Source organism: Poecilia formosa, unplaced genomic scaffold (assembly GCF_000485575.1).
Source record: "Poecilia formosa unplaced genomic scaffold, Poecilia_formosa-5.1.2 Scaffold35, whole genome shotgun sequence".
Taxonomy (NCBI): Eukaryota; Metazoa; Chordata; class Actinopteri; order Cyprinodontiformes; family Poeciliidae; genus Poecilia; species Poecilia formosa.
Window position 1 is genome coordinate 1,826,986 of NW_006799974.1, and position 21,242 is coordinate 1,848,227.

The 21,242-nt window shown below is 38.3% G+C and overlaps 2 protein-coding genes across 3 annotated transcripts in view; both read right to left on the reverse strand.

Moving 5' to 3' along the window:
• atg2a (autophagy related 2A) overlaps nucleotides 1–5,046 on the reverse strand; it is a 27,048-nt gene extending 22,002 nt beyond the window's left edge. The window contains exons 1-4 of the mRNA XM_007550314.2: nucleotides 4,508–5,046; nucleotides 4,015–4,177; nucleotides 2,614–2,763; nucleotides 2,314–2,416 (exon numbers count right to left, since the gene is read on the reverse strand). Of these exons, the coding sequence (XP_007550376.1) occupies nucleotides 2,314–2,416; nucleotides 2,614–2,763; nucleotides 4,015–4,177; nucleotides 4,508–4,678 (587 nt within the window). The 5' untranslated portion in view covers nucleotides 4,679–5,046. The remainder of the gene's footprint in view (nucleotides 1–2,313; nucleotides 2,417–2,613; nucleotides 2,764–4,014; nucleotides 4,178–4,507) is intronic.
• Nucleotides 5,047–5,821: 775 nt separating this feature from the next.
• Nucleotides 5,822–20,777, reverse strand: nxf1a (nuclear RNA export factor 1a). Of its 2 annotated transcripts, XM_007550316.2 has the most exons (23): nucleotides 20,542–20,777; nucleotides 20,375–20,458; nucleotides 17,920–17,979; nucleotides 16,998–17,205; nucleotides 13,821–14,007; nucleotides 13,651–13,734; nucleotides 13,459–13,563; nucleotides 13,228–13,308; nucleotides 12,636–12,705; nucleotides 12,349–12,437; nucleotides 12,154–12,261; nucleotides 11,310–11,419; nucleotides 9,014–9,050; nucleotides 7,776–7,844; nucleotides 7,592–7,647; nucleotides 7,372–7,479; nucleotides 7,202–7,260; nucleotides 7,008–7,123; nucleotides 6,880–6,922; nucleotides 6,711–6,789; nucleotides 6,389–6,571; nucleotides 6,249–6,309; nucleotides 5,822–6,167 (listed from the first exon to the last, which is right to left on the reverse strand). In XM_007550316.2, exons 2-23 carry the CDS (start codon nucleotides 20,427–20,429, stop codon nucleotides 6,129–6,131), a joined length of 2,007 nt encoding a protein of 668 aa, XP_007550378.1. In that variant the 5' UTR covers nucleotides 20,430–20,458; nucleotides 20,542–20,777; the 3' UTR covers nucleotides 5,822–6,128. The 2 variants fall into 2 exon arrangements, with proteins under 2 accessions (XP_007550378.1, XP_016526088.1); XM_016670602.1 differs by lacking the exons at nucleotides 17,920–17,979; nucleotides 20,375–20,458; nucleotides 20,542–20,777 and adding an exon at nucleotides 18,047–18,285 and having other exon boundaries at nucleotides 5,824–6,167.
• Nucleotides 20,778–21,242: the final 465 nt, after the last annotated feature.

Sequence of the window (21,242 nt, forward strand, 5' to 3'; positions counted from 1 at the left end):
CTCTTAAAACTCAGACATTGAATTATAAACTGAAGTAATAAGACCTGGAGTGTGACAGGTTGACTCAAACTGAGGAAATAACTCTTTGATGAATTAATCCTCTGTTTTTCATTGGTCAGAGAAAGGAAAATAATATTAAAGCTGCAGCGATCAGGCTTTTCCTGGCAGATTATTGTACATTCACAGACTGAAAACAGAGGGAGATCTTAGGTTTAATGTATTTACAGGAATGAGTAGAAAAAAAGAAAACTACTTTTGGAGTAGGTCTTCTGGCGGAAAATTAGACAGTTTTGATCTCTGGCAGACTAAGTGAAACAAATTTAGTTACCATTAGGATGCATGATATATGACAATTATGCAATACTGATGCCATTTATAAAAATTATGGTGACCCAAAATATAATTATAACTCATATTTTTCTGCCTCGTTTCATTCTTTACCTTAACACATTTATCTAAAACTCTCCATGAGTTTTAGCATCTTAAACACTAAAAACACACCTGGTGTGGCTTTCAGAGCAGGCAGAGTCCATCTAACTGGCAAGATGTGTAGTTTATATGCAGAGGTTGAATTAATCACGTTTCAAATGAAGCATCCAAGAACACCGACGAATGAAATTAGATACCTGGTGCAGCTCTAGTTATTACACTCGGTGTATCCATTACATAGACTTGGGCTTTTGCACCTCTAAATAAAACAGAATTTCACTGAGAAATTGATTTTTCCCTTTTTTTAAACTGCAATTGCAAATAAAACATTTAGATCATCAAAATATAACTCTAGAAAAGTTGGGTTTTTTTTATACTAAACCAATTTGACAATGTCAACCTTAATAATCATAAAAAAATAAGTGGATGTCATGCATGTCCTATCCAGCTGAAATCTAACAATCGATCTGAGTGCAGAGGAAACTTTACGTCTGGATCTGCAGCGCAGTGTTCTGCTGCTGTTGCAGATCAATCTGCTGCAGTCTAGGTTTCCTGCATCACCGGACCTCTGTTTCACACGTTAATGAACTCCAGCATGTTGCATTGCTGCAAACATGACAGGAGAGTCACTGACCGCACATGGACACAACTCACCTGAGCAGCTCTGTCAACACACCAGCATAAAAGGAAGGGTTCATCTGAGGCAGGGAACACGGGTTGGAAAAGCAAAAGCTTGACTGCTTCAGGCTGAGCATATTTATAATAAACATGTTGTAACACATAATGCTGTGATTATGATGTTACACTTTTGAAAACTAGATTTTCTCTCCTCTGACTTTGCAGAACATAAAAACTAAATGAAAACTGACGTGAACTGTAAAACTCTCTTGTCATCTCTATAAAACGCCAGTAACGTAAAAAAAAAAAAAATAAAGCATTTAGAAAGTATTAACTTTTACGTTTTTCCTGAGAATGCAGGTTACTGTGATTACTTTTCAAATTAACTCAAAAAGACTGACCGCTGCACTTAACATGATTACATACGCTGCAGTAAAACACAGCCATCACCTCCGATCTGCTGACTGTGACCACATCACACTCATTTATTAAATGTCCAAGACACCTTTAGTGCAGCGGAGGGGAATGAACCTGTCAATCCTGACCCAGTTTGAAATGAGCTTCACCCTAAAAGCTCTTCGGTGAAAAACAATAATGATCATATCAGAGGAAGGGCCTCGTCTTTAAGTCTGCTGAGGAGCAGAGAAGATGAAATCCAATTTCAGGTCTCCATTTTGCTTCCCTTCATCACTGGCAGCAGCACAAGCGCTGATGTAAGAGTTTCTTAACAACACTGATAACAAAAGCAGAGATTTCAGTTTTAATCTGAACTGTGAGGAATACGTTTTTTTATTATGGAGCTTTCCATCTAATAAGGACTGCAGATTACATTTGTGCTGCTGTAGTAGAGATCGATTTGTTCTCAAAGGTACGTGTAGAAACCAGTGAATTATTAAAAACAAAGTATTTGTAATGTTGGGGTGAACTTATATTTGGCTCTGGTCAGAAAAAAATGTAGGTTCAGAATTAAGAAAAATGTCTAGTGTTTAACTAAACTTTCATCAATAAAACCAAAACATGACTTTATGTCACAAATATTTTGATCTATGATGAAAGGCAGCAATGAGTGTTTCCATTTAATGAAGGGAAGTTGCATCTGTGCACAATCCTGATCAGACTCTTGTAGTATATATAAATTTATACCTCTTATAGCTCTTTCACAACATTGTCAAATAGCATCTAACTTAACAAAACAAGTAAAAAAATACAATTTTGTCTCTATATTTTATATTGTTACAGAAAATCTTAAATAAATCAGCAGCTTACCGTTGTATGTGCACTTCTAAGGCAACACCAGTTTTCAGGTCCAGGGGCTGGTGCTCAATGCGAACGATGGTGTCTATAAATGTGACTTTGATGCGGCGGAGAACTGCAAATACAATTCATTAACGAGATTAAAAGAATAAAGAACATCAGCTTATAGTTTTCAAACGGTAGTTTTTACTTTAAGATGTGACAAATTTGTTTTAGTGCATCACATGTGAAGATGAGGATAATCATTTCCGCTATCAAACTCTTCATAATTTATGAACGATCGTTCTGTAAAGGCCCAGAAGATCTGCTCACCTGTCTCAATAGTTTGTGCAAACATCTCAAGTCCCTCCAGCGGGGCAGGCGGCTCCTCGGACGCCTCTGGAGGGTCCTTTAGGCACTCCTGAGCCAGCTGCATGCTGGAGGTCATGCTGGACGACCATCCCTGTGACTCCCAGTTTCCGCCTTTAGATGAACAACAAGACGGCGTGATTACAGTAATCCTGATGTTACAGAGCGTTAACTACAGATCAGCAGCTTCCCTTCCTGCGTAGTTGTGCTTTGAGACGTTGTATAGGAAATGCTGCTGGTTCTCTATGAGGAACAAACAAAACTAAAAGTGAAATTGTCAAAATGTCTGGATATTTCAACAGTCCAGTGAGAAAATAACTGGCCTACTTAGATTCTTTGTTAGATGCAAAATACAAATATGATGAAGTATGAAGATAAATAAGAAAAAAAAAAAATCAAATATTACATATGATTCAATTCAATTTATTAAAAAAAAAAAAAAAAAAAAACATAGTTCACCCTACTACCATTAATTATGGTTCTGTTCCCCTGGAGCCAACTGACTTATGGAAATATGACAGATTATGACACCAAAAATAATTATGAGCGATCTTCAGCAATTACATTCAGACATTTATTACAGCATGGACTATGTAAAATTACTTTCAATCATAAGCTTTCAAAAATACTATACGTCCGCTGTCAGGCGGCTGCTTCTCTGGTTCAAGATAACCAAAACTACAAAATGGAAAAGAGGGGAAAGGAGCATCAATTGCCTCTTAGTTTTATCTTTATAACCTAAATAAAAGATTAATTCTGTTAAAATCAAATCACTGACAGACAATATGCAGACAATAACTCAGTTCACACACCTCATTTAAATGAAGCATCAGCTGATGATAAATCAGACGCAGCACTAGTGACAGTGTATATTCAGCCTCCGTAATAAAAATAGTTGATGCAACTGCGACAAGAATGCCAGGCACGGCTGCAGTCTGCATATTAAAGCCAGTCATCGCTCTATGAAACAGGACGCATTCTGGACTGTAAATTTACTCATGGATATATAATGACACATTAAATGTGGACTGCTCTGGTGAACTGTTGCTCCTGCAGCCTCAACAAGCCAGAAAACACTGACTTCCTTTCAAAGGCATTCTTTCTTTCTTTCTCAGGTTCATATGTGAGGCTTTTCTAACACAAACAGTGACAGAAATGTTTTACAGTTCAACTGAATTCTACCTGGAAGATTAATGGTAGGGAAACTGAAAAACTACCATCCATCATTCATGGACGGCATTAGTATTGCTGTAATGATCAGTATAATATTTTGGCTGCCGTTGGCGTAATTGTTAATCTCCTGCATTGCATAAAACCAGTTGGATCATGTGTAGATCTGAAAGGAAACCTGAGTGTTAAACTTACTGGTTCGGTACTTGGGTCGACATGTTATCTGAAGACCAGAAACTTCTAAGGTGCAATGATCAGTCAGGAGAGCCTGCCAGGGGATGGTCACCTGTATGCTTCCCACAAAGCCGTCCACTATCTCCAGGGGAGCCCCGAGAGACTCCAGGAGCTCATTGACCGCCTGTAAGAAGGTCAAATAAAGAGGAACAACAAACAAGGATGTGTTAAGGGCAAACAAAGAGAAAAAAAATGCCTCCTCAGACTAGCTATTGACATTTTGTTTGCTGAGCATGTGGTAAATACATCCATCTAGGAAAGTAAAAGGTAACTCTAATCCGGAGGGGAGGTGATGCGTTTCTCCTGAATGCATTTCCTCGAAGAAACAGGAGCTAGGCTAAAACATGACGTTGGAGATTGTTGTTGAACTCGGGAGTGCAGTTGCGACACAGTCAAGAGAGCAGGCGTCCCACAATAACACAGGACGTCTGGTGCTTCCTACACGTGAACTCACCCACACATCGAGGTTGATATTCGTGATATCACCGCTGCCGTTGTACAGGTCCAAACTGAGCTGGTCAAGGCTCAACCGCTCCTGCAGAAAGTGACCGAGGTAGTGCTGCAAAAGGTACCGACAGGCCCGCTTCTTGATTGAGCCCGACCAGGGGAAAAGCCAGCGAGACATAGGGCCAGAGAGTGCGGGGAGAGGGAGCAGAGAGGTGGCGGAGGAGAACGAGTGCGGCTACAGTCCTCTGGAAACTGCATAACAGACTGAAACAAAGTGTTCAGGAACCAGGAATGAGCCGCAGCTAGCTACAGGGAGCTAAGGAAGGGGACAAACCGTAACTCCACTTCTCCTCGGAGCTTCACGCAAAAACTACAAAATTCCTGTGTGTCAGGACCAGCGAGGCTCCTCCGCTTCATGAAGATGACTCACTCCAAGCGAGCGTGGCTCCCTCGGCTCATCTTTTCGCTTCGTTTCTGTCGAATTAAAGCGACAAGTCCGGCAGATGCGTCTCTCTTGTTTCGGGGTTGTTTATTGTTATCATACGCCAACTGAAAGTACGTTGAGCGTTAGTGCGTAATACGTCACCGAGACAACGCAAAACCCGGAAGCAGGAGGACGCTATCCAAGCGCCATTTTACTCAGGGCATGTTTATGTACTATTACTATGTAAATAAAATTAATCTGTTTGCAAGTTCTTTGAACTTTAATATTACATTTAAGTGTGAGGCTATCAAGTTTCTATCAATATCAAATCCAAAATGCCCATATTTTATGACACCAGATTTTTCAGTTAATGTTTGGTCCAATTTTAATACAAATATTACAATCCAGTATTGGAAAAATAAAAGGAAATGATATCTTGTTTTATCCACAATACAAGCATGTTAGTTTGACTAAGATTTGATTTTATACCTCCAAACCATCCCTCCCCCAGACATTTTTACTGTTCAATCAAGCTCACTTAAATGTAACAAATCTAGGGTTGCAACTCACAATTATTTTAGTAATCAAGTATTTTATCCATTATTCTGACAAAGAAAATAAAAATAGTCACATTCTGCAGATTTTTATGTATCCACTTAGAAATGCATATGAAAATGCAAACATTTAATTTTTAAGTAAAAAAAACTGTATTGCCTAACATGCATTAACTTAGCATTTCTTTCATGTACACTTGATTATTAGTAGCAAAGGATACATCTGGAATTTTCTAGTTTACTAATACTATTTACAGACAGTTTTTTTTTCTTATGTCAAATGCAAATATGCATAGATTTTTTGTAATTTTAGCTTAATTACGATCCAAGAAAAAGATGTAAAACAGTTGTCAAAATATATTTTATTGCTTAACGTACAACAATAAGGAATTCAGATCAACAAATTTTAATCCTAACTGTATGTTTTTATCCTATGAACATTTTCACTAGTGTCTATACAAATGACTATCAAGTAACATTGCATTGACAACAAAAACTGCATCATTAGCCCTCAGGTCAAAGTTCCCATTTAGCACATAAAATAGTTAACACAGGTAGACCTAATCTTGATAAGAAGTAAACAATAAAAGAAAAATTTATTAAATAAAATTACAGCTGATTTTATTTCACAGAGGTTTGACTGGAAGCATTCACTTTATGAAGGCTACATCTGGGATCTTGCCCTCCGCCTGTGGGGAAAAGAAGAATATTAGGGTTTCAGCTGACCGAATCATTTGTTTTAAAAACAGAACATTGGTGTGAAATGTTACCTTCAACTGGGTGAAAATCTGTGCTGCCCTGTTGAAATCCCACTCATTGTCCTGCAGACACCTGCAAAAGTTTTCAAAATATAAGTACACTTGTCTTCAGAAACACTTCATAAAAATAAGTCGGTAAAAATAAGACTCACTTTTGTGACCATTCCAGATTCATGCCAGACTTTAGCGAGAAAGCAGTGAGCATCTCTTGCTGTGGTGCGGTGAGGGTTGGGACGGGACTGGAAGACGGGGTCGGGGCTGGAGCCACGAAGGCTCGGCGGATCTCCTCTGTGGTGGCCATTCGGATGAAAAGCTGATCGTTCACGATGCACAGACTGAAAACAGAGAATCGAGATTATATTTTCTCTACTACTTCTAACTAGCTTGAGCATCTCTTATTTGTTAAAAATATCCTCAAGGTTTATTATTTTCACAAAAATGTGACGCCTATTGATGGCCATTTAATAAACTAACCCAGAATTTCCTGCTGGGACGGTGATGAAGACCCGGGAGAAGGCCATCGTAGATTCTCTGGACTTCCCATCAACAACAACTGAAAATAAAACAAAACAAAATCCAGTTCAGCTCAAAATTTTATTGTGGATAAAAACTAAAATTGAAATCAAGAACTTCCCAAAATTACCTTCTTTAAAGACTCCACTGACTGTGAATGATAGTAGTGTATTCTGTAAAAAGAAAATATTATTGAACAGAGGAACCAAACAGGAAGAGAAGATTACGTGAAGGATTCTGGAATAAGCTTCAGCTCACGGTGTAGGTGTTCACATCTACGGTAAATGAGGCAATGTCGTGTTGCGTTTTTGGCAGCTCGTTGAGGAACGCCACAACGTTCAGTCGAGTGTGCTTCAGAAGCCGAAATCTCATTGCTAAAGGCAGAGAGAATTAAAAAACATCAGGCATCTAAAAGAAACAGACAAAACATGGGATGAAGAGCTTGAACTCACTGGAGTCTTTGATCCTCTTCAGGTTTCTGCTGTCTTTGTAGTATTCGCCCAGACTGCTCCTAAACGCAAAAATACAGCTGCTAAGCTCAGATTTAAGAAGCATCCTCTAGACAAAAAAACTTTCCTAAATGAAATCAGAATTTCAGTGGCTTCTTGTACTGCTGTCCTACCTGGAGGGGTTCTGGGAGGTGTAGGGTGTAGTGATGGATAACGAGGCTCCATCATGGTAGGCATCCAGCAGAGGCTGCCTGTTCCCAGAGTCGTATATACTGTAGTACCTGCAACACAGTCAAACATTCAGGCTCTCTCATGTTGTTCCAGAGCGTTACAGGATACAACAGGAGGATTTTATGTTTTTTAATATGCAACATGGTGAAATTTAAAACTCACTGTTGCAAGAACCGAAGGATGAGGGACTTGATTTCATCTGATCCGAAGCAGCTTCCCTAAATGAACAAATAAAGACGTTCTTAAGGCGCATTAAAGAGAATATTCAACAATAAAGCATTAATACAAACAGACAAGGTAGTAAAGAAGGAAAATAACAGTCTGAGCGCAACAGTAATGAACGAACCTTGCAGGGCGGGATGGCAGTCGGCGTCTCAACATCAAATCCAATGGGAGGTGGGAGGTCGTGTCCATCCTGACAGGAAACCAGAGGAAAAACAGATTCATCATGAGCGATTCTTCTGGTCAACCATCTGCATGTCAACCCAGGTAAACAGAGCAGCGACAAAATATTCATAATGTGACAAAACATGTCCACATTTTGCCGCATTATGGTTGTATTTTATTGGGAGCGTAATGTTACAGACCGAAGTGAAGCAGCACATTTCTGTTGTGAAGTGAATGGAAGCTGATACCTGATGTTCAGATTTAAATTAGGAAAATCTTTAGGTGTAGAATGCATTTCCACTGTAAAAACAAAATCTTACCAAATCTTATCTAGTTTCTAGTGCAAATATTTTAGTACACGAAGTACAAAAAAACTAACATCCAAATAAGCTTCCTTAGTAAGATAAAGAAGCTTGTTTTAAGGCAATAATTTCTTTAAAAAGTATTTCATATAAAACATGGAAAAAACATCTTACAAGTGAAATAATCTACTAGTGGAACTAGCACCTTTTCATCAATATTAAAAAATTATTAACTTATAAAATAAGCTCCTGTATCTTTCTGAAAAAGTAGATCAAAAATAAGATTGTTTCTGCAGTGTAGACACATTTCTCCTGTAGGGAGAGAGCAGCCACTCAAGAGTTGATGTGAAGATGGATGGGGCAACAGACTAGAATGGAAAAACTAATAGAAGCCAAGAAAAATACTGCATATATGACACCTGTAATCTTCAACAGCTCAAAGTGCAGACTGAAATATAACTGAGGATATGTGGCAAAAAGTGATGGACAAAAATCATCCATAAATCTAAAAGAATATAAAAAATGTCAGTCTTTCTACATGTGAAGCTGGTCGAGACGCAACACAAAAACCTGCAGCATTAATTGCAGTGAAAGGAGTGGCATAGGGAGCCTGAATAAAAATGCACTTTACACCTCTAAGATTTGGATTGGGCTTAGATAAAAACAAAGCTTCACTTCCCCTGTCTGCCTACAGATGGCCTATTTTAACTTGTGGTTGTACTGTGACAAAATATGACCAAGAACAGGATGCATAAAATAGTTTTAATGCCAAGAAGTCCTCAGAACAAGTTTTTCAAGATGCATTGGTTTTATATGACCAGTTAGTAGAGACAAGTTGATGGTGATGATGATAATTGATAAGCAGTGACGTTGACAGATTAATATGTGGACCTACCAGCTTGAGGAGCCGGGGGAACCTCTGCCGCACGGCACTGGTGCAGAAAAAACGACAAAAAACCAAAAGATCATCATCCCACACTACCCACAATGCAAACAGGAAAATTTAAGCAGATCCCCAAGCTGACCCAATTTAACTTCAGAATGCTACTTTTTCCTTCAAATGTCATCATGTAGATTCAATAATGAGTACACTACAGCAACAAGAGTACTTTTGTCTTCCAAATGTACACAAACACCCTGAGCCTTCCCTCGGTTTTATGCTATGCACCCTTCTCCCAGCCCAGAGAGTACTTACCAGCAGTATACTCACGCTCTCCCCCCCATTTTGGTGATATACAAAGATCTGACATGGAGGAGCAACACAAGCACACTTTTCTAGGAGTACACACATACAAACACACCAGCAGCTACTAGACTGAGCTGGAAACCAAGGTGCACATCCATGTTGAGTTAGTAAAACAAAGAGGTTATGCATGGCTGGGAGAGAGGTGGTTACCGCCAGTCTTGTGTTAACTCTCCCCACAAAACTCTCACCAAGATGTTGAGGAAGAGACGAGTCTACGTCTGGGTAAAAAATATAAGGTCAGTTTCACATAGAAATGGTCACAACGGGCCCCAATATGTGGAGTCAATCACAAAACTAATCGTGTGTGTGTGGAAACAGCAGAGATAGACAACCTGAGGACAGAGCTGAAAAAACAAAGAGGACAGCAGGTCTCAGAAGCAGCTGGACCCAGCAGTCCCACCACTCATTTTATAGTTTTCCTCTTCTGAACAAGCTTAGCAGCTACAGCTTTGGTAGCGCAGTTTTAGGAGTTAGCACAACTCTGTTTTGATGTGCGTTTTTCTGTTTTTTTTTTTTTGTTTGTTTGTTTGTTTCTTAGCTCCATTTGTTACAGAGCAGCTACGTGAACAGTTGAGACAACTGGAGTGATAAGATGCAGCACCATATGCTCATCAAAGTGATTTTTTTTTTGTGTGTGCCGGCTGCAGCCTTTGGAAACTTGAAGAGCTTTCTGGGTGATTTTTGTGCCATGTTTCAACTTCAGAATCCGTTTCTTCTAAGATGAAGGCTACCTGCCAACATTTCCGTTTATTGCACTGTAAAGCAGGGGGGGGCTGTTGTAGCCCGTAAGATCAGACATATTGGAAGAGACTAAATTTCTCTCTTTGGCTCTCTTCACATGGATCAGTGATCCGTGGTAAATCCCGCTCCACCTCTGCCCAAACGGCTTGGCCTGTGAAGTCCCGACTCTTCGGTTTCGTCTCGCCGTGCTTTCGCTGAGCCTGAGCTCACGGGGGACTGAGGCCGAGTAATCGTGACTGTGCCTGCCTTAGGTCGTCCCGAGGTTTCGAGGTGGGATCTTACCCGTCATAGGCTATCCAGCCTTCCATACTCGCCTGAGACAGGCGCCGTCAGGGCACTGATGCTGTGAGGGGAGGGGAGAAAATGGTTGCACATTTTCTTTGCTTCGTCCAAACATCTTTCAAGATGGCAATGAGTTTCCTTTTCCAATACAGCACATGCAAACAGCAGTGCTGTAACTTCCGAGTTTGGGAATGCACAAAACATTATTTTTTTTCCTGCGCCACTCTGAATTTATTTTGATAGGATTTGATATGAGGATTGTGTGTTTAGCAACAGATGAGAGGAAAACTATGTAGAATGACAGCAGGGGAGTGCCGGGTAGAGCATCAACGGAGAACCATAACCAGAGAACCAAAGCTGAAAACGATTCCCCAAAGTGACACTGAAAACTGCCAGCAAGAGGCTGAATGCTCAGAGTGAAATGGGTTTAAGCAAACTGAAAGAAAGACCAGATTATTCTGCAGTCTGGAGTCCTCGCAGAGGAATGTTTAGCTAGCAGTGTGAAAGGAAAACAAAGTTGGACAGCAGTAAACGTTTTTATTGCCATTTACTGCAAATACAAAGAAAACTTCTGCATGTCTTGAACTACTTTCTGTGCTCTGGTGCAAGTACAAACATTATGCAATCAGAGCTTTGGAAATAATCTTATTAATGGCTTTGTTTATCAGTCCTCTGGGACACCATCTGTCCTGGTGCAGTTAAGATGGTTTCTGTTTGCTGTATAGACACAAAGTATTTAGTTGACATCAGTTGCTTGGTCGAAATGTTCGCCCTGCTCTGTAAAATAAGTAGTTATGGTTAAAAAAAACCCCAATAACCTGAAAACTCCAGCGGAGGATCATCTCATTTGGACGGTGACACTTCCAGATTGGCATTCCCCTGCAAAAACATCTGCCATCACCGCACAGCATCGTTGACTGACCTGATGTACGCAGCTTGATCCTTAAAGAGGTCACACAGAGGGTTCCTGCTCAGCCACAGCTCCACCAGCTTCAGGCCTTTTAACTTATCCAGCTCGCGATCCGTCTTTAACTAAAATATCCACACCAGAAACGGACAAAAGGACAGGTGGTGTGAGAAAAAAATGTTTTTAGCATATTACAATGCAATGCAGTATTTATACACTTTTAAAGATTTCACTTTAAACCTCAAGTTTTAATGTATTTAATAGGATTTTAGGTGACAGATAAATACCAGGCATGAATTTATATTTTCTGACACTCGAAAAATAAAATGCAGCAAAACCAATTACTTTCAGAAAAAGTTTGAAAATCTGACTCTAGATCAGAGGTCTGCAACCTTTACAATACAGCTATTTTTGCCCTCAATTCAGCCAAATACAATTTTAGTCATAAATGTTACACAAAATTTTTTAAAGAAAAAGAGAACTTATAATTTCTGATAAATATCTACAAGAGGAAATTTCTCATTTAGAAAAAAACCAACATCATTTTAAGAACTTTTGCAAACACAGGATAGATGCCTGCACTTAAATGTGATGTTGACATTGGTAGGAAATAAAAAAGCATAGGTTTAACCAAACAGCAAGAAAATTTGATATAAAAAGATATTACTAGTACTAATGTAACTCTGATGTGAAAATCTAAGCTATTATCCCATAAAAAATCTGAAAAACTGATATAAAATCTGCAATTGTTTTTACAGTCATTAAAAGTATTAATTGGTTCTTTAATATTTATATCCCGATGATTTAAGGAGCCACTCGTGACCCCGGGTCTAAAGGTCAGTTTAGTAACTCGTCTCACCTCATTCTGAGAAAGATTGAGCGCCTTCAGATTCGGCACTTTGGTCGTCAAGTCCGTAAGATCGTCCAGTTTGTGAATACGGTTGTTACTCAGATTCAAACACGCCAGCTGGAAAGATGAAAAGAACCAATAGTGGCTCGATTTGATGCTTTATTCACATCTCTCTGCTTATCTGATGATCACCATGAATCTTACCTCAGGAATGTTTTCTTCAATTATCTTTATGACTGCCTCCATGTTCGTTTTTCTGTTCAAGATGACTTCAATGTTCTGAGACACCAAGTCTGTTAAATAAACACAAATCCATTTGTAGTGTTGGCTAACTGAGCTGATGTAGACGTTACCACATCTTTATGCTCTGGACTACAAAGAACTCAAAAATAGAATGTTAATTCACTACAAAACAAACTTTACAAGACTTACTGTACAGCCAAAAGATAAAAGATCTCACTACTTCTTCATGAAGGAAAATATTTATATACCTGGGTCAGTTCGAATGTTGTTCAAGTCAAGTGCTTGCTGAGAACCATCAAAGCGTTTCGCCATGCATTGCTGTCAAAGATACAACATCGACATTCATGAATGAGCTCCTCGTCTTCCTCCTCAGAGAGGAAGGCTTACACACACTGATTTAGTCTATGCATCTCTTCCATTTCTAGTCAATGCAATTAGATTTTTTTTAACTATCCATTTCTTTCCCAGAGCAGTTGAGTTTAAGCCTGCACACCTATGAACTTCCTACTGGAGCTTTTACATCATCATTTACATCCAGTAAATTAAAATAACTTGTGAAATGGGAATTTAAAAATACTTCTGCTCTACTTTGAACTCCATCTGACTCAGAACATGAAAACAAATTAGTTATGAAATGGTCTCTTCTTCTTCTCCCATCAGGTTCTTTAGAACCTTCTGCGATTTGTTGAACTTTTTTCTACTAGTTAATATAAATGAAGGAGGTACCTTCTGTTTTTATTTGCCATGGTTTAAAAAAAAAAAGCTAAACTGTACTGTTCAACACTGGAAAGACATTTTTAATAGAAAAAAAACTGAGGGTTTCGAATGTCCGGCACTCACCTTCAGGTGCTCCAAGTCTTCAGGCTTCAGGTCCGACTGCAGGAAGGATGGTGGATTACTTGGGTTGACGTGGACTTCCACCTACAGGGACCAATGGAAACAAAGGAAAGTAAATAGATAAAATGCAGTTGAGTTTTTGTGCACAAGCTTAACGACAAAAACTGTTCAATTCAAGTGTGAGACAAAATTTGCTTTATGACCGACTGATAATCAGAAGGCGCTCCATCATACCTTATAGCCGTCTGAATCTGTGATCTTGTGAGAACATCTGCGCAGAGCGTTTGCTGCAGCTGAATCCTCCACAAAGAAATGGGCCCTGTGATGGTCAACGTGGTACTAGACGGAGTAATGAGGAGATAACGGTTCAGTCACTGTTCTATAATATTCATCAAGAAAAGCTAATGAGGCAGCGCCAACACTCACCTGTACAGGTGTGTATTGAATCGCACAGATGTTCTGAAGAGCTGTAATCAACCATTTCTTTTCATATTTTCTTCCATGTGGTATCTGACGATCAGAAAATGCTCAATATAATCTCGGTTGATACGTTAAAATCCAGGGATATCAAAATGATCAATATAGAATCGCCTCACCGTTACTTTGTACCAACTTAACCGGCTTCTCGCGCCTCCAGGTCGGTCTGCTCTGAAACCACTGCTGCCACCTCCTGGAAGTCCTCTTCCTCCTCCTCCTCCTCCTCCTCCTCCTCCTCCTTTCCCCTGCCGCCTTTCTCTGTCAAACCGTCCATCTCCTTTCCGAGATGGTCTTCCATAAGGATTGCTAAAGAACAACAAAAATGGGATTTTTGTAATTAAACGTCCCATCCCATGTGTGTGTATATATATATATTTTTTTTTTCTTTTTAATTTAAAATAAACATTTGTGCTCAACAGACGTCCTAATTTAAATCAGTATTTATTGCTTCCAAACAAATGGAGTAGAAAATCAGACAAAACAGAGGTGAGGTTGACATTCAAAACAAAGTTTACATCTTTATGCACAAGAAACGATTTTGCTTTTTTTTTTTTTTAAATGAGCTGAATTTCTTCAGGAATGTTGCTCTAAAAAGCCCCTTAGTTTCATATGATCTCTTACAATGTTAAAAGCTGCTATGTTATGCTTAATTTCCGTTTTTCAATAATGAGATTTTAGTCTTTTCAGTTCTGCCTATTTTGAGCTTCTTTCCTAATGAACTGTTTTAGGGCCTCTTGACGCTTTAAATCCAAATAACCTGCTGCTGGCCGCAACCCCCAACTCAACATTTATACTCACACAAGAAGAAGCCTGCAAGTAGAAGAGCAATTATACAGCTATACATCTTTGAAAAGCAGAAGTTCAGCCTCCTGCACAACCAACAAGAATGCAACAAGTAGATTCTGAATGATAAAGTCAACAACAAAGCACTTGCCTTTTCCAATAGCCATTGTACAGCACATATAGTGGTAAAACCAGCTGAACAAACATGCTGGAGCTCAGCTTGGGTTGCTAGGTAACAGTCTGGGCTTCCCTGGGATTGCTAGGTGAAGGGCTGTATCTGCTGATTTGTGACATTACATTCCAAAAGTTTTTGAAACAGCTCATCTTTCAGACAAAATAAATAATCAACCTATTGCCAAAACAGCTGGGTGGTTTTTTTAAAGGTTTGGTTGTGTTTAGAAGCAGTTGAGATCCAAATGGCAATACAAAAACATGCTAACTGGTAATTTTGCAGAATTGGTTCCCTTTAATGTATATTAGCTGTTCATGGAAGACTACAGAGCTCCAACACAGTTCACGTTTTAAATCGCCACAAAGCTGATGTTTTTCCTCTTTGTTTTGTTTATTCTTTCATTCACATTTACAATAAATATTTCTTGGACAGCGGCCCAGAAACAGTTAAAAGAAACAGGAGGTTATTTAAAGACATAACAGGGAATGGCACGTCTGCAAAACCCAAAAAAGGTCAAATAAAATAAAAGAAACAAGGCCGTCTTTGGAACAGGATTCTGCTTACTGTCCAAATCTTTTAACTGTACATTTTGTCTGGTTTAAAAGTATTTTGTCATTCAGAGAAGAAGCTGCTGAATAGCAGACATCATCACAGAACAAATGACAAATTGAGTTAATTTGGATTCGGACAAATTGTTAGAACTCTATATGCTGTTTTTTATCAAAGGCCTCAGGATCAACACATTGATGTGTTATATACCGAGTATACTACTCCGAGCTGTACTGAGGTTTAGCAGTGTAATACTCTTGTAAACATGATTGTCATTCATGCCACTTACTGTTTTTCATATGTTTAAGGGATTTCCAAATTTAAGATCTTTTTTGAGGGTCAGATTTGAAGCTTTTCAAAATGGTATACAAAAAAACTTGCAAAGAAATAGCTTCCAAATATTTATTTGGAAATAAATGTATTTTTATTTATTGTAAATATGTATTAAGTTCAACTGATAGCATAAAAAACACTTTACCTTCTATTCTACATATTTTGGATACATTTTTACAAAGGACTATTTTTCTCAATGACTTAAAAGTCAATATTGCAAAATGTTTCACCAACTTTACAATATCCACTGTCGGTTAAATCTAATGGTGACAGAAATAATAATGTGACAAAATAATTTGGATTATATAGTGGCTCTATATAATCCCACACTGTTGGGATATTTTTTTTTTCCACCTAATGCAAAAATTCTGTTAGCTTTACCTTATATGTGAAATTGAAGACTAATAAGCTCTGGAAAAAATCTAATGTTTTTAAGATAAGTTCCACAGCCTCATTTTTTTATCCATCAAACGTACACAGAGAGTCCGGTACAACTTGATCAGGGACAGTAAACCTGGCTGCGTTAGTTTGTCGTCACAGTGGAATATCCACAATCACTGAACACAAAGCAGCTTAGCAGGTTTATCAGTAGGTGCCTTCATGTTTGAAATGATGTAGCTGAAAACGAGATTCTAAATACTTTTACATTCTTGTTTATAGTCATGTCAGACAAAGCAGCTCTGCATTCACAACAGCAAAAGCTACAGAGACGATCTCCAAGATGTTTAATTTCTATAGTCTTAAGTCTGTTTTGCCAAATACTTTTGATGGGCAGGACACTTAAATTTCCTTTCCTGTCACTGTGACTGCCAACAGCAGAGAATGTATTATTTCAGTTTCATCTGCCTTTGAGTTTTTGGGGCTTCCCATGAATAAAGAGCTTCCATAATTCAAAAATGTTTTGCTTAGGGAAGTTAATTTTATAGAAAAGTATTTCTGTCCTCTACAACAACAACATTGCGTGAGAAGTTATGTGAATAAAACTATAAAAAAGATTCAGTTTTTAGTGTAAATGATCAGAGTTGATGCTAATTCTACAGCTAGAAGAGCATTGCTGATATGCAACTAGATTTACTGAGAAGGCTGAAACCACAGCAGCACTTGTAACTAAGGCAACAGCAAGATAGCAACAGCAGGTCATATAGCTGTGCAGAAGCCTTCTGACAAATTGTTCCAGTGCATGAATGGGGGTGGGGTGGGCCGTCTAAAATAAGAAGGCATTTGAGGACTGACCATGGACACCACAAACTTAGAACCACCTTCTAATGCAACATGCGGTTAAAAGCATGTTAGCAGGTAAGCATCCAAAGTCTGGACTTAGTTTTAATCTATATTTTTTAAACTAAATTCACATTGTGCTCAGAAAATTGTCCTGCTGAGAAACAAATCTACTCACAAAGAATAGAGCACACTGCCTATTATGTAATAAGCTCACAAGAACCAGTCCAGAAACACTTACAATCTGTTCTGCGAGCTACTGTCCTGAGAGCTGTCGCTCATAGTAACATCTCCATCTGTATCCTCCAGCAGCCTGGACCGGGGGCCGGGGCCTCCAAACCCTCCTGAGTGATTGCCTCGCTGGCGGTCTCTCCGAGATCTGTCAAATGGCCGACTCTTGGGTCCTCTGCCTTTACGGGTGCGAAATGGTGCGGTTCTGTCATCATGCTCTGAGAGGGTAAACAATAAATAAGAATTGAGTATCATAAAACTGACAAAGCAAAGCAAGTCCTTTCAAAAAGGACTTAAGAGATTTCTTAAGTGAGCAAATATTTAAAGATTAGAAATCTCTTCTTTGTTGGAAAAATAAACTCAATGGACAAAATCTGAATCATAAGAAGGTGTTACGGGCCAGCTGAAGTAACAGGAACATCTTAAAGATATTGTATCATATAACTAATTACTTGGAGTATATGCATTTTAACATGCAATTAGAGTACATGTAATCATAATATATAGAACTTTTAGCTGCTAGATATACATTCTGTAACAAAAATCATAAAAACAAAAACTCTGTAAATGTTTTGTCTATAGCAAAACATTACATCTAGCTAGCCTTTAGATCATATTTTCATCAAGACAAAAACTACATTTACCTAATAAAACTACTCACATTTCTGTATACAATGTAAAAAAAATAATATAAAAAAAGGGATAACGAAAATATCTCCAAATCTCAATCTGTTCGATCAAAACTTATAATGGAAGACAGTTCATTTAAAAAAGGCCCTTTGTGTCAAAACACAAGGCTTTACGTTTTTGACTTATAGGTTTTATGAAGTCTAGAACCATATGCATAATATCTAGGAATTAAATAATATAAGAAAAAGACACATTAAAACTATACACTTTAAACATCTGTAATCTATACGTCCACATGTTACCTCTGTGGACCGTGAAATCTGCTTGTGTGACCTCTCTTTTCACCATAAAGTCTTCATGGCCTGAAGGGAAGTGGTGAAAGCAGGAGAGCAGATGTGAGGTTAATGCGACAGTAAACGTGGTACTCACCGTTGTAGTAATGCCCGCTGTCCGCCATATTCTTTCTATAGTGTTCGTTCTGAGTCGAAAAAAGAAAAGAGCAGCCCTTGTTGGGGAAGACAATCCGCGGGCCCCGACTTTTCTCTTTTATAAAATGCAAGCCAGAGACGGTGAAAACAAATCAATCATCCCACATGGCTCCGGATGAAACAAAAGACACTAGGACGTCATAAGGGGTTAGTTCTAGCTTTTAGCATAGCTTAGCGAGCTTCCCGTGCTATCAAGAAGACGACGGAAGCAACAAAATTTCTTTTCCGGGTCAAAACTAGAGGGCGGGGCATTTTATTTTTAAAGTCCGTTTTAACAAGAAGAGAACACACAGCAACAAGAAACATGCAAAAAATAAAAATAAAAATAGCTGTTAACTTTTATGATATCGGTAGTAAGATTTATCAAATTTCAAGGAGGGTTTTGCGCTGAAAGCAACTTTACAACAACGACGAAATGTGGTGCGCCCGTTGGTCGTCTTCTTCTCCTTCACAGGTGGTTAGCAAGCAAAGCTTTTGTGAATTACCGCCACCATGCGGGAAGAAGTGTTAATCAGGACGAACAAACTCCGTAAGTAAATAAGAAAATAAACATTTATTTACGCTACCCCACTGGCGGAAATATTACTCAAATAAGAGTAAAATTTGGGTAATACAACATAATTTTGCTCAAATAAAAGTATAATGTATGGTGCAGTAAAACTATCCTTAAAAGTATTTCATAGTGTCGCTATTAATTTAGTGTTTTTGAGCTACCTCAACAAAAAGAGTAATATTTCCATCAACAAATGTTGTCCTAAAGGTCCTGTATGTCCAGTTTAAATTTCGTGTCTTACAAATTACCTACCAGTTCACTTCTCTCATTGCTTGGTGTCTAACAATAAAACATGCTCCATTGTTTTTGTTTTGTTTGTTTTAAATAAAACTCATAGTAATCTGTGTAATTTCTCTAATTTAAGAAATGTACTGACTAACCTTGGATATGGTTATGTCCTTTCTATTTCGCCAGCTTTCTTTGAATGTTAAGCCACTGGCCACTTCTTTCTTTTTCCCACTCTTTCTGCCATCGTCTCTTGACCTTTGGTTTAATTATTGATTTCATTTCTCTTTTACAGAATGATCACTTTAGTGTTTCCCCTCTGTACACCATATACAGAGGTCAATTTCTCTAAAAAGTTGGAGCGACGTCCCATCCATGGTAAGGAGATTGGGTTAATGTTAAGCTAAATAACATTAACGCACACTGACACTCGTGCAACATTGTCTGCATCCAAACAATGTTGCAAGCTACTTAAAATAAAAGAGCAAGGGTAAAATCACACACTTACCGTATTACGACATTGATTTCAATCACTTTTCTTCATCACATTAGTTTTAGTTTAATTCAATGGTGAAAAAAACAAACAAACAAAAAAAAAACAAACTTAGTAACCCACAGCTACTTAGTTATATAAAGCATTTTCATTTTTTCCTTTTCTGCTTTTTGTGCATTATGGGGAATCTGCTTCTTTTTTTACTATTGCATATGCAAAAATCTGCCTCAACAGACATAATAGACATTATTAACCATTCTTCAATTTCATCAATCCATTTCATATAACTAACTCCCTTATTCCACAGAGCATCACAAAGATGCTGCCCCCCACCCCCTCCAGCTGTCAATGAGCAGAGTACAGTACTGAACAACAGGTGGTCAGTCCATCACAGGAAGATGCATACTAGAGAGAATGGGTTTAGCACAAGCAAATGAAGCACAAAGACCATTTTTAAAAATTCATCACATTTGAAAAACTATTGAGTTTTAAGCTGTTGGTGTAGCATTCAAATATGTTTTGGAATGCGAGGTATTATTATTATTATTATTATTGACAGACCAGAATGTCTACAGTTATAAGATATAGTTGCACTCCTAACAGAGCAGCAGTGGAAGTGAGGTTTTACTAACAGGATACCCAAGAATAAAAATGGAAAGGAAATGCTTTATTTTGGAAGTGACCCCTTATAAAGGAAAACACCCAGTAGCTCTTCTTGCTAAACTTAACAATTAGAAGGCTCTCTTTAGAACCAAATCTTTAATTCCTCAGCAGACATTAAGACTACAACATTCTCCACGTCAGGTGGAAATAAATTAGACGCAGCAGGTGCTGAATTCAGGCGCCGAAAAAGCCAACTACGATTTATTTATCTTTAAATATATTCTATACTGTATTTAAATTTTAACCGAAAAATATGCAGGTAATTGAACAGTTATGTAGAAACTAGGCCAGCAAGAGGCTAACTTGAGAAATTTGGTGCAATTTCGATCACTTACCGTCACTTATAACGCGGGTCACCACGGCTAGGTTAGGGTAATTTCTCCGAAACATTACCAATCAGGGTCCTCAAGTGTATTCGCCTGTTAATAGTATAATGTAACACAACAAACAGGTCAATTAAAATGTTCATAAAGTCCTGATGCACCAACTTTATTTGTTTTACCTGTGCGTGGAAGAGCGGTTGAATTTAGCTTTTAGCTAGCTGTTGGAATTAGCGCGACGGTTTTCATTTTTCTCCTATCCAAGACGTTATTGAACAATTTTTACCCACTAATTTACTTAAATGTCATCATTCTCTCTCTGAAAACATTTAAAAGGACCTCTTCGAGGGTGAATGTCTATGTCCTGCTCAGTTTGTACCACGAACGGCTAAGATTTCGCTAGTGGACAAACTGCATCATGGCGCCACCTATTGGAATGGACCAAAACCTGCAGGTGTAATGTCGAATTTAGTTAGCCACCACAGATTTTGCGACCAGAGTCGGATTCGGTCATTTTATTATGTGTAATGCCACCTATTTCACTTTTCTCTGCATTAAAAAATATATATATATAATCAACTTTTAGGAAAGTAAATTTTGTTTGTATAGCACATTTTCAGCAACAAGACAATTCCAAATGATTAGAAGGGGAAATAGAACAAGCAAAAGACGAAACATTCCAGTTATGAAATGCAACTCTAAACAAATGGGTTATTGATTTAAATGAACTCAGTGTTTCATCAGTTTTGCAGTTTTATGTTAGTTTGTTCCAGATTACTGGAGCATAACAACTCAATTGTTGCTTGTTTGGCTTTGATTATGGGGATGCAGAGTAGACTTGAACCAGAAGACCTAGTGAATTTTTATCGTATGCTGGTGCCAA